The 12,932-nt window shown below is 42.8% G+C and overlaps 1 protein-coding gene across 2 annotated transcripts in view; it reads left to right on the top strand.

The window, feature by feature from the left end:
* The window catches only part of LRP5 (LDL receptor related protein 5), a 247,483-nt gene that overhangs the window by 80,388 nt on the left and 154,163 nt on the right, over positions 1 to 12,932 (top strand). For both annotated transcript variants that reach the window (XM_037899525.2, XM_037899524.2), the window contains exons 4-5: positions 8,843 to 9,039; positions 12,313 to 12,444. In XM_037899525.2, coding sequence (XP_037755453.1) covers positions 8,843 to 9,039; positions 12,313 to 12,444 — 329 coding nt within the window. The remainder of the gene's footprint in view (positions 1 to 8,842; positions 9,040 to 12,312; positions 12,445 to 12,932) is intronic.

The raw sequence follows: 12,932 nt of genomic DNA, 5'->3' as shown, positions 1-12,932 counted from the left end.
AAATTGTCTTGTGACAGCTTAGCACATGGTTTCTTTTTCCAGTTATATTGTACCATAAATGAAATGGCATTTTAATACAGATATTGAATTAATTTGTGCCCCGCTCTGGATGTGAAATCCGTTTAGCTCAACAATACGCCTGCATTGCACACTTTAGTAGCTGGTCTTGGAGAGCATGAATATGCACCAGGTGTCAGGGTAGCCCAATGTAATGCACATTTCTGGAAAATCCTTGAGTCCATGCAGCTGAATAAAGGCACTAGTCCACTGTATAGTAAAGTTAGTGTCAGAATTTCAGTCTGCTATAAATAATTTATATTACTGCCATTTGTATGATAAATTCTCCTTCCTAGAATGTTAGGCCTGTGGTATATTATTTTTTATCAAATTCCATGAGTGTTGATCTTGATCTTTATAGTGCATATTTATGGGATTTTTGTTTAATTTTTCCCCACTGATAAATTTATTTAGAAAATCAAAAACTGATGAAGTAAACTCTTTGGCATCTGGTGACCAGTTAGATTTATACTGCAGTTCAAAATTGAACATAATTGTAGAAGAGACATTGAAATAGCATTGGTCTGGTTTATTCCTGAATATTGTTTATTTTTAACAAAACAAAATAAATTTCACCTGAAATTTGTCAAGAAATAAATCCTTCAGTACTACAAATCCCTTCCCTCCCCCCAAGGCCCTATCACTTCACAATTCAAATAAACCAGTCATTTGCATTCTGTGTAGTGGATTTAAAATTACTGGAGTGATCTGTCTGTGTGTTAGCAGGCTTCAGTTTGAAAGTAAGTCATACAGAACTCAGTTGTTCGAGGCACATAATCCGGGGGGGGGACCTGTTGTATAAGGGATGGAAATAATAAAAACTACGGACAGTGCATAGTTCAATACAAATGCTCCAGAACTAGAAAGTTACACAAGTTCAGACATCATCCTTACTAGGAAAGGCATTACAGCAAAGGGTGGAAAGTGAAGGTAAGAATACCAAAGGTTAGGTTTTTCTTTATTCCTTTAGTGATTTATTACTATGAGAAATCACTTGCTGATTGTTTACAGAGTCAGATTTTCAAAGCAGCCTTAACTCTACCTCCAAAACTGCACATAAAAGTTTTGCATACAGTGACCATTGCATATGCATGTGCAAATACTTACCTAATGTAAGTGCATAAAATGAGCTTTGCATATACAAATAGGTGTATGTAAAAATTTGTATGTGATTTTTCAAAACAGTTATGAAAATTTAGCTTATGTTTATGACACTAAAACAGGATGGTCTTCCATCAGTGTTAACCTCTCTTCTCTCCCCTACTTCCTGCACACAAATGGTACAAATGAAGGTCTGACTCTTAGCGGTCGTCTACATCACAAACTTACATTGGTATAACTATGTCGTTCAGGGGTATGGAAAATCCACACCCCTGAGCGATGTAGTTATACTGACCTAACTCCAGGTGTAGACAGTGCTAGGTCAATGGGAGGGCTTCTCCCATCGACATAGCTACCACTGCTCAGCGGGGTGGAGTGCCTACAGCCATGGGAGAAGCTCTCCTATTGGCGTAGGTAGCGTCTTCACTAAACACTACAGCAGAGCAGCTGCAGCGCTTTAAGTGAAGACAAGCCTTTCATTACAAGAAATATTTTCTTCTGTTTTTCCCTTCCTTGGGGAACGTCTCACTTCTGTGAACTTTCAAAGTTCTATCTGGAAGATTCTGAATGTATATATTAACCAATGTTACTTTGATCTGGATTGTTTTTGTAGTTTGAAGAGAGTCATTTTTTCACAACACAAGAAGTAAGCAATTAAGACTTGGGTTTTTTTTAACAAGCTGGAAATTTGTCATACTTGCTTTCCACTTACTAAGAAAATGTCCCTGCACCAAAAACTGCTGAGCTTTGAAATTCACCAAGTTGTTACTGTGTGCATAAACTTTTGGGATCTCTTGATTACAAAAGATGTGTTGTAAAATTACATTTTGTGGTTTGCAGTTCTGCTCATTCCAAATCAGTGGCATACCTCCAAAAAAAAAAATGTTTAATTAAAATAGGATTCATCTGTCGCCATGATTGGGGCTATAATATTTATCTAGAGGTTAAGGAAAACTGGAAGCAATGTGAGATCAATTCAACGAGAGACATGTAAAATGAGGGAAAGCACTGCAGAATGATGAATAGGGCTCAGATCCTGCAATGAACTATATGCAGTTGATTGCTTGATTCAGAGCAATAGCCCTATGAAAGTGAATGGGGCTCCACACATGAGCAGGGGGTTTCCCTGAAGAGTGTGTGTTACAGGATCAGAACTTAAGTTTCTGAGTTAGAACTGGCCGGAAACACCAAGTTTGGAAGCAGCTCCAAACTTCTCAGTTGTGTGGGTTCCAGTCCATCCTTCTCCACATCAGGTACCCATGCGCCTCTCAAGCTCCTGATTGGAGATTTTCCATTAGCAGCCTCTGTTCAGCCTGCTCTATAAAACCTTGTGCCGAACACCAAGAGTATACAGAGCTACTCGGACAAATCACCCTCCGTCCCTTCTCTACCGCCTTGGCCTGAGAAGGAGCTGTAGTGCATGTCATGGCATGTTCTACAGTTGTTTTTAGTTAGTTTGGTGTTTCTAGTTAGCGTTAGTTTTTGTTAGTGCAGAATTAGTTAGATAATAGTGAGAGGTTTGGTTTTTTTCCCCTCTCCTTTTTTTCACGGGAATTTGTCTGGGCAGGCTGGGCTCACCAGATTTCAAATGCTGTTGGGAGGCTATCCCAGTCAGCAACAGCCACTCTTTAAGGGTATATCCATTGCTTGGGAGAGTCCCATATTGCCCAAAAGGGTAACTTTTGTGTAGCTCTCAAATCTGGAGCATGGAAGAATTGGGAAACTAAATTTGAGTCTTCTGTTGAGGGAGTGCTCTCTTCAACCTATGTCCGAGTCAGGTCAGGAGATCTCCCTAGTGTACATCAGCCTCCAGACAGATCCAGTGCCCCTTTGGCTTGGTCTCCCCTAAGAGGGAGAAGACTTCGGAGGACTCAGGGAAAGCTCCAAAGAGGAGGAGCTCGGTCTCCCACCACAAGGAGCTAGCTCCCAAAAGGTCCCTATCTCCTGCCACATCTCTGGTGCCAGAGGCATCTCTCAGTTCAGTACCATGAAGGCAAAGGACCCTTCTTCCAGTAGTGGCAGGGCTGGGAGATCCCGGAGCGCTTTGGGAAAGCAAGCCTCCAGCAGGCCCCTGCTACCACCTATGAAAGATAGGGAGGCCCAGATATCCTCTAGATTGGCATCATCTACATTAGACTTTCCATCGGTGCCTTCTCACTCAGCATTGTCGGTACAGGCACAATCGAAGCACCAAGACACCTTTGGCCCCGGTGCCTACGCGCTCCAGATCCATGGTACTGTCCACCTCAATTGTTGCATCAGTACTGACCCACCTGGTACCACAGGAATTTTGCTATTCCAGGGACCAGTCAGTTTTGGACGAATTGGAGTCCCCACTGCTTCTGGGTACTGAATGACTCTTGGTGCCAAGATCCAGCCGCTGGATTGCCATTGCTCCCTGGTACCGCAAGATTCTCCACCTTTTCCTCCTGGGGCCTCCCCTTTGGAGGACATTGAGGAGGATGAAGGAGACATTCAGTCAGTCTCCTCTTTATAAGTATTGGGTTACCCTACGCATTAGCATAAGAACCCATATTTTGACAAGGATCCTTGTCTGTGAGAGGAGTGGTGGGATCCTGGCTGCCACTCCCTATCCCATATGGCCCCCCCAGTGGCCATACTGGGATCCTTGGGCAGCGTATTGGCAGCCATTTGCCAAACCTGCAGCTCCATTGCGCCAAGGGGCTATAGTTACACCGTCTCTTCTACCAAACCCCCAACATGAGAAGACCTTTGTATAGCTGGGGCTGAAGGCAGATAAGGAAGCCACCCCTCAAAACTTCTATTTCATCCTTGTCTCTGGATGAGGCAGTCATGCCTCCACCACCATCAATGGCCGATGATTTTCGCCAATTCCAGGACCTTGTGAAGAGCATGGCTGACACTCTTGGATACCCCTTGGGGAGGCTAAAGACTCACAACACAAGCTTCTAGACATTCTGCAGTCGGCACTACCCACCTGGCTTGAGCTACCCATTAATGAAGCTCTCCTAGATGCTGCAAAGACTATGCGGCAAACTCCTGTCACTGTCCTGCCAACTTGCAAGCAGGCAGATAAAAAATATTATGTTTCTCTCAGGGACTCAGGATTTTTGTCCCCCCCAACCAATCTCATACCCTGGTAGTGATGCTGTAAATGAGAGGGGTCAACAGCATTACTCTAGGTCTTCCCCTTATGATAAGGATCAGAAGAGGCTATATCTTTTTGGACAAAAAGCTTACTCATCGATAACTCTCCAGTTTCAGATCTCAAACCATCAGGTGATCATGGCCAAGTGTGACTTCACGAATTACAGTAAGTTTGCAGCCCTTCCACAGGAGCATAGAAAACACTTTCAGGCCATCATCGTGGAGGGTCAGTTATTAGCCAGAATGCTGTGGACACCACCACGAGACTTATCTCCAGTGCCGTTGTTATGTGCAGGGTGTCATGGTTCCCAAGAGAGGTTCAGAATATTGTTGAGGACCTTCTGTTATGTGGTGGTTGGAAGCTCTTCTCTGGGACTGCAGATGAGTTTTTCCAATACTGAAGGAGTTCCAGGCCATCCGGAGATCTCTGGCTATTGTGACAAAGTTCCTCATCTACCTTGGTGGGTCTTGCGCTTATTGGCGGATTTGCTCACCTTGGAGCTTCACAGAAGCCCTCAGTTTGGCCATTTTCCTGAACCCACAGTCCAGGTCAACTCCTCCTGTGTCTGACCAGGAGTTGGAAGGTTTGGGGGGAACCCGGGCCCACCTCTACCCCGGGTTCCAGCCCAGGGCCCTGTGGAATGCAGCTGTCTAGAGTGCCTCCTGGAACAGCTGTGCGACAGCTACAACTCCCGAGGCTACTTCCCCATGGCCTCCTCCCAACACCTTCTTTATCCTCACCATAGGACCTTCCTCCTGCTGTCTGATAATGCTTGTACTCCTCAGTCCTCCAACAGTATGCGTTCTCACTCTCAGCTCCTATTGCCTCTTGCTCTCAGTTCCTTACACGCACACCACAAACTGAAGTGAGCTCCTTTTTAAACCCAGGTGCCCTGATTAGCCTGCCTTAATTGATTCTAGCAGCTTCTTGATTGGCTGCAGGTGTTCTAATCAGCCTGCCTGTATTAATTGTCTCCAGAAGGTTCCTGATTGTTCTGTCACCTTCCCAGTTACCTTACTCAGGAAAAGGGACCTACGTAACCTGGGGCTAATATATCTGCCTTCTATTACTCTCCTGTAGCCATCCGGCCCGACCCTGTCACACTATATACACCTCTATGAACAAGAGGAGATTTAGCAGATCTCATACTGCCCATAGATTGCACCCTGCCCAGTTCTCTGGATTTCACGAAACCACCGAACCCACTAGAAAGAGAGACAGGTTCCAGAGGAGGAGAGCTCCTCACCCTCCTTCTGTGAGTACCCAGTCATAATTGAAACAATAATTTTGGCGGGTTTGTCAAAGGTTCAGTTCTTCCCTCACCTCTAATTTGCAAGCTGCAACCATTCACCCACCCATATTCTGTCTTTTGGAGACCACCTTTCCCATTTCAAACAGTCTTGGTGGCATATTACAATGGACAATTGGGTCCTGGAGCTTGTAACATTGGGCTGTACCACCCACTTTATTTCAGGGGCCCCCTCTCATGAGGCTATACTGAGTTAAAAAGTGTACTCTCTCTCGTCACAGGGGGAAAGGGTTTTACTCAAAGTATTTTCTCATGCTAAAGAGGGATGGAGAATGGAGACCGATCTTAGATCTGAGAAGACTGAACAAATTCATAAAGTCTCAAGTTCTTGGCTCACCTCATCCTTAGGGGTCCCCCACCTCCAAGCATGGCTCCTAGATGGTTCACAGGATTAGAATCCACCTGGTCCACAGGAGTACAACAGGTATTACTAAATAGTAGGAGGGAATCAACTCGAATTACTTACCTTCAGAAATGGAAAAGGTTCAACTACTGGTGTCACTGTCCTGTGCCTGTATCCTCTTCACTCGCAACCATCTTGTATTACCTACTGGACGTGAAAAAATTAGCTCTATTAAGGTTCATCTGGCTGTAATATCAGCATTTCAGCCCCCACTAGAAAGGTTTTCCATATTTGCTCCTCAAGTCCTCAAGACTTATTAAGGGTTTAGGGACCCTTTACCCGCAGGTTAAGGGTCCTACTCCTTCTTGGGATCTCAACCTGATACTTAGGTTCAAATGGAGGTCTCTTGAGGTATCTATGTCAATTTGCTTCTTGCTTCACTTATCTATGAAGCCGGCCTTTCTAGTAGCTACCACATCGGCCACCAGGGTTGGGGGAGACGGGGGCCTAGATGGGAACCCCCCCTCATTTATGGTATTTTCAAGGACAAGGTGCTCTTTATGGCCACACCCTAAATTCTTACCCAAAGGGCTGTTGGATTTTCATCTTAACTAGGCCATTCTTGTACCAGATTTTTTCCTTAAACCACATTAGTCGCAATGGGAGACCTCTTTTCATACTTATGTGAGATGGGCATTGGCCTTTTATGTAGATAGGACCAAGCAATTTCGGAAATCACCTAGGCTGCTTGTCTCGATCTCAGAAAGATCCAATGAGTCTGCAATCTCTACACAGAGACTTTGGAGGTGGATCTCTGGGTAGATCATTCCTTGTTATGATGCAGTCAGTGTTCTACCTCCCCCAAAGGATAGTAGCACACTCTACCAGATCACAGGCAACTTCCAGAGCTTTACTCAAAAACATTCCTGAGTCTGAGGTATGCAGAGCTGTTACATGGGTCTCAGTGCATGCTTTTTCTAAACAGTGTGCCTTGGTCCACGCCATCAGATCTGATGTGGTGCTTGGTTCTGCTGTATTGTCTTCAGTCTTGGACTTGCTTCCAAAGCTCTCTCCTCCCTGTGAGGATGCTGCTCGGGAGTCTCTTGAAGTGGAGCACCCATAGGGATGCTACTAGAAGAGGAAGGTTACCCCTGTTGTGCAGTAACTCTGGTTCTTTTAGATGTGTGTTGCTGTGGGTGATCCACTACCCTCTCTCTGCTTTGGACGGTTCTTTGTTGGATGTTCAGGTAGAGAAGGAGCTGAGGACAGTTCACCCATGCAGCTCTATATACCCTGGGTATATGGCACAAAGTTATATAGAGTGCATGTACAGGCCAAATGGACACTGCTAACAGAAAATCTCTGATCAAGGGCTCAAGAGGCACATGTGCACCTGAAATGGAGCACCCACAGAAGGACACATCTCGAAGAACCACAGTTACTACACCAGGTGAATAACCTCTTCTTATTGTAGGCCTAAGAACTTTAATGCAAAGTAAATGGCGAATATCAAAAGTCCAGTATAAAGGAGGCCTCTCACTAGTGTGTGCGTGCGTGTGTGTGTGTAAAATATTTACTTAGAAATATAAGAAAAATCCACAAAGCTATTGATCAAGAAAAATCCTCAAGGAATAAATCACTCTTATTTCCGTTTAAACCACAGTTAATAGAGGAAAAAAAGTGTACAGAACTCTTAGAAAGCCATTCTCAATAGTAACCAGCACTTCCAGCATTAAAAGATTCGTTCCCAAGGATATAATTCAGTTTGAGAGGAGATTAGGAAATTAGTGAAGCTCCAGTGGGTAAGAGGTTTTGAGAAATAGTAGTAATGATTCTTTCTCCTAATCCTGAGATGAGGTGGGTCTTCACATTGTGAAGACACTTGCTCTTATTAGCACCCGAAAATGTCATACCAGATGCCATCAATGATGACCCATGATTTTGTGAGATTCAGCACAGATGTTCTTGCTCTGATATCCAAAAATTTCTCTGAGGAGTGTAATCTGTTGATGATCTGAAGAAACTGTTCTTGATGGGAAGTGATGGTGTGGGATAATTTAAAAAGAGAACGTCTCGGCACTTGCCTCAGTTATTTCTTTGATGTAATGAAGAGAGTGGGGCCTTGATAAAGAGACAAAAGAAGAACTGGAAGTTGATGGCATAGACCTGGGCAGTGATGCCAGATGTGGCATGAGGACAAAAATAATAATTAGCATTTTAATAACAAGGAGTGTTCTGCAGTCTCCATTTCTTCTAGGATTCAACTTTCGGACATTTGTTCAGCTACGTTAGAGAACCTTGACGTTGCCTTGCAGGGGTCAGTTTGTTACTGAATCAGAGCTCTTGTTGCTATGAAACACAATATATTTTTGTTTCTTGATTTCCTAGCATATTCCCAGCTTGACTGCTATGAAGCAGTCATAGTCTAACTTTCCATTTACAAATCTGGCATAAATTTTTATTGCATACATTTGTAAGGTGCCCTCCGTTATGATGTCCTGGAATATTTTACATGGCATAAACTGGGGTCATTAAATATGTATGCTTAAAGAGAGTCAAGCTGGTATTCTGTCAAATATCTGCTTAATTTACATTCTGGTATCACAGTTTTGGAAAACTTTGGAAACATTTTTCTGGAGTCTACCATAATGACCATGTTTAAAATGAGGTGGATAACGTTTTTTGGATTTGAGTTGGAAGCAATGAACGGAAGGCAGATTAACAGCAGAGGCTATTGTAAAACATAAGGGTTTATATATAAAAAGTGTGACTTTTAAAAATTCCCGCTATATATAAAAAATAAAAATGTGACTTTTAAAAAGCCCAGATACCTGTCTGTCTGGTGATTTACAGAATCAATGTTATTAATGTTTCGTGTTCTCTCTCCTATTTCACACCTTAGGCAAAAGGTTGTGGAAGGGAGTCTCACTCACCCATTTGCGCTGACGTTGTCTGGAGAGACGTTGTATTGGACAGATTGGCAGACTCGCTCCATTCATGCCTGTGACAAAAGGACCGGAGAGAAAAAGAGAGAAATACTGAATGCACTTTACTCACCAATGGATATCCAGGTCTTGAGCCCGGAGCGGCAGCCATACTGTATGTTTCAGGTTTTTCTGTAATCTCTCTAACACACTGTATAAATATTATTATTATTTGGTGGAGAAAAATGATACTAATAAAAATGTTGTGTGAATTAGATCCTGATAGCTTCAAAGGGTCATAAATAAATTAGACGCTAAACTTTTCTGGAAATTTAATAGGGATTGGGTACTTTGTTCCTTTAGCCTTCTTCAAAAATCCCAGGTTGAATTATGTTACATTTTGGTAACATAGACCAAGGTCCAGCAGAACAATTAAGCAATGGCGTAATTTTAAATATGTGAGTTGCCCCATTCAGGTCAGTGGGGGATACTCATGAGCTTAGTTACATATGTTAGTTGCTCTTCTAGATCTGGGACATATAGACCTAGTCATATAAATTTAAGGACTTCACAGGCATCTCACCTGTGGGAATATGTAGTGTGGGTGTCAGACTGGCAGCAAAGCAGCTCGTAAACATTCTGGAGCCAGTCCTTCAGTGCTATGTAGGTAAAAATCCCATTGACTTCAGGTCAGTTGGCTGTGTGCACCATCAGGTTCATCATTCTTGGTATAAATTAAAAATCTGAGGAGAATCCCTTTGTGTGAGGCCACACCAGTTTCTGATGCCTAAGAGTAGCCATGGTGGACCAACTTCACTATTTGGAAGTCACGTGTAACTTGTGGACTGAATGTGGGATTGGAGGCTAGGCGCTCACTGAGTTCTAATCCTCTGCCACTGTCTTGCTAGGTGGCTCTGGATAAACATTTCCCTCTTATCCCCATCTAGAAAATGAAGGTGAAACTTATTTTAACCTACCATAGAGGGGTGTTGGGAGGATAACTTGATTAAATAGGAGCTGCAAAGCAAAACCTTTTTGTTTTTGCACTTTGCTCCTTCATGATGTTTAAATTCAGCCTCATAAGCTTATTTGCTTGCTTTAAATTTCCTTCAAATGTGATGCCTGCTGCAGTGGTTTCAAAGAGAATTTGGCTGGCAAGTGAGAGTAGGGCCAAAGCAGGATTTAATCTGGACAGAATGTGTTCTTAAAACATTTTTTTCCTTCATTCACACTGGTTCACCAAAGAGTACTGTATGTCTATACTCAGGTTTTTTGCCCAACATTTCCCACAGTCACTGCTGAATGCTAGTGTAGACAAGGCTCCAGGCAACCAACAATATATTTAAACACCATGTCCACTCATCCTGCCTGTAGCAAGTCTATATGACACATTGCTTAAATGTTACACTGGAAAAATCTCTAGTGTAGATGAGGCTTGTTAGAAACTTTTATCCAAACAAAGGTAAGGCCCTGGGGTAAGACCAGTAAGCTCATTTTATCCTGTGCCCTTTGTTAGGATTTTAAGGTCTGGTATCTGGAGATTAATGGCAGGAAATGTTAGCTCCGTCCATCTTATTTTAAAAAGTCATTTAATTTAAAAAAACAAACAAAAAACAATAGAAGGAATGTAACACATTGTATTCCTTATGGTATAAGGAATTAGAGGGTGGTTGTTGGTTTTTTTTACAGGGCGGATTTGATTCTAGGTTATTGCCAATTTGTGACCACAATTTCATGAGTTAACATCACCACTTTAGGGCTCTAGAATGGGCATAAGGGAAAGATCTGGGCTGCTGTATGAAACAAACATTGGGGCTCATATTCTTACCTTTATACTGTATGCATGGAATTCCCATCAATATCATCACTGGGAGTTCTGTGCAAAGGATGGAGAGGAGAATATGCCCCACTGTATGTGTTGTGTTTCGCAGAGCTGTTAGCCTATGTTCTTCCAGTGTTGTCCTGGGAATGGTAGTTCCGGGAGCCAGTTGCGGGAGGTGGAGCAAAGTACATAGGGCACAGATTGAATCGGACCAGAAGGGAAATATGTGTGTAATTTAGCCCTGGGGATAAGTATTATGTATCTTCACCAGAAGCTCTGCCTTCTGGGTTTACTCTTAAATTTAACCAAACTGAAAGGTTTGTTCCCTGAATGTAATGCTGTGTTTTTTAAGGTAGTTTTAGGAAGGCTGTAAACAGGCTTGAAGTAAATAAAAGGAATTTGGGATCTGCTTAGTTGAGAAACAGGTGTAAGATTTCAGTGGAGGTTGTGAGGTATGTGTAGTACCATCGCAAATCCCAGAGCTCCAGATGGGAGTGTGTGTGTGTGCTGAATTCTTGTCATTTCTCTGAACTGAGGGAATGTCCCACCCTTGGGTCACAGTATTTCTGGATCAGTAGCAAGGAAAACGTGGTGCATAGGGAAATAGCATCTGCTGTAAATAGCTCAGATGCCATTGACTTCACTGGGATCAGGTTCAGATTCCTCCCCCTCTTCTTTTGCATGGCTCTCAGTGGAAGCAAGAAACAAACCAAATCACCCCAGCTCTTTTATTAACAGCTTAAAAAAACCTCAGAGAACTTGATGGATTGAGCTGTGCATAGCTGCAAATTATATATCTGTGCTCGCATGCGCGCACACGCACATACACTATTTTGTGTGTGATGTGGGTGATTCCTGGGCAGTCATGGGCAGCTTGCAATCATTCAAACATGGCAACGTTCTCTGGAATTATTTAAATAGAGGGTTTGTATCTCTTATGGTCTTACGTATTCCAGTTAAAATTCAGAGATTTTTTTCAATTTATTGCATTTGCATTTTCAAAACTGTTTTAAAAAGTGGTGGCAGGGCAAGAGAGGGAGAGGGAAAGGTTCAGACATTTGTAGCCTCTTTTCCTAAAATGAATGAAAATGCAAGACATTGCTCTGTTTTCCCCCACTGCGTCAGAAGTTTGGAGATGCTAGAATGCTACACCTTTGTGAAAGATTTTGGGTCTGAAAAGATTTTTCACTACTACCACAATGTAGCAACCTCCATTCCCCCCTCAAGAGTCCTTCTCCCCATATAATGCTGTTTGGTTATAGAAAAACTTTCTTTTAATTTGCCAAAATGGCTTTGCTAGGTGCCTTGATTATTTTGTGCCCAATGGAAAACACATTTAAGGAACCTGGTATTCAGAAAATGCTGAGCACCTGCCCTTTGAAAATCAGGCCCCTTTAATTATCTCAAGTTGGGCACCTAGGAATAGAGGCACCCACAATCGCCAGTCTCTTTTGAAAAACTGTAGCTTTATAGCTCATTTGTCCCTTAGTGCTAAGGCTGGGCACAACTGGATGGGAGTGGTGATGTCTGTATGGCAGGTATGGATTGCAGTACATAGTGGTCTAGTTGGACTTTGTCACTCTATAGAGAAGTAAAATAAATCCCAGTTCTTGTGATTTCTTGAAGTTCATACTCCCTGCGAAGAAAACAATGGTGGCTGTTCTCACCTCTGCCTGCTGTCTCCCAGAGACCCCTTCTACAGCTGTGCCTGTCCTACTGGAGTGCAGCTGGAAGATGATGGCAAGACCTGTAAAGCAGGTAAGGCTCGTCTTGTCTCTTTCTACAGTAGCAGCGTTGGCTGTTTAATAGTTCAGTATTAAGCGTTGAATAAAGAGGGTCTGTTTGGGGTGCTCAGATCTAGGTAAAAATGCTTAAGATAAGGATGCTATGAGTCCATAAACAACATGCTCAGCTCTTTGGGTATGGATGGAGTAATATATATAGTTGGAAAACAGCTGCACCAATTCTTGGAAATAACTCCCATACCATTCTGTTTGTTCACTTATAAAACACAAGTCTGCATTTCAAGTGCAGGGCCTTCTGTCTAGTATGTATGAAGGGAAACTAGGTATCTTGTAGGTAAGGCATTGGACTGGGATTTAAGAGATCTGGATTCAGTTCCTGCCTCTGCTACATATTTCCTGTGTAATCTTGGTCATATCACTTACAGTTTGTCTACACAGAAAGTTATTCTGAAATAACTATTCCTGATTAACTCCATGTGTGGATGTTCTCCTTCCAAATTA

The sequence above is a fragment of the Chelonia mydas genome, chromosome 6 (assembly GCF_015237465.2).
Source record: "Chelonia mydas isolate rCheMyd1 chromosome 6, rCheMyd1.pri.v2, whole genome shotgun sequence".
In the NCBI taxonomy this organism is placed as follows: domain Eukaryota; kingdom Metazoa; phylum Chordata; order Testudines; family Cheloniidae; genus Chelonia; species Chelonia mydas.
The sequence above is the reverse complement of the archived record's forward strand: the minus strand, read 5'-3'. Positions and strand labels throughout refer to the sequence as shown.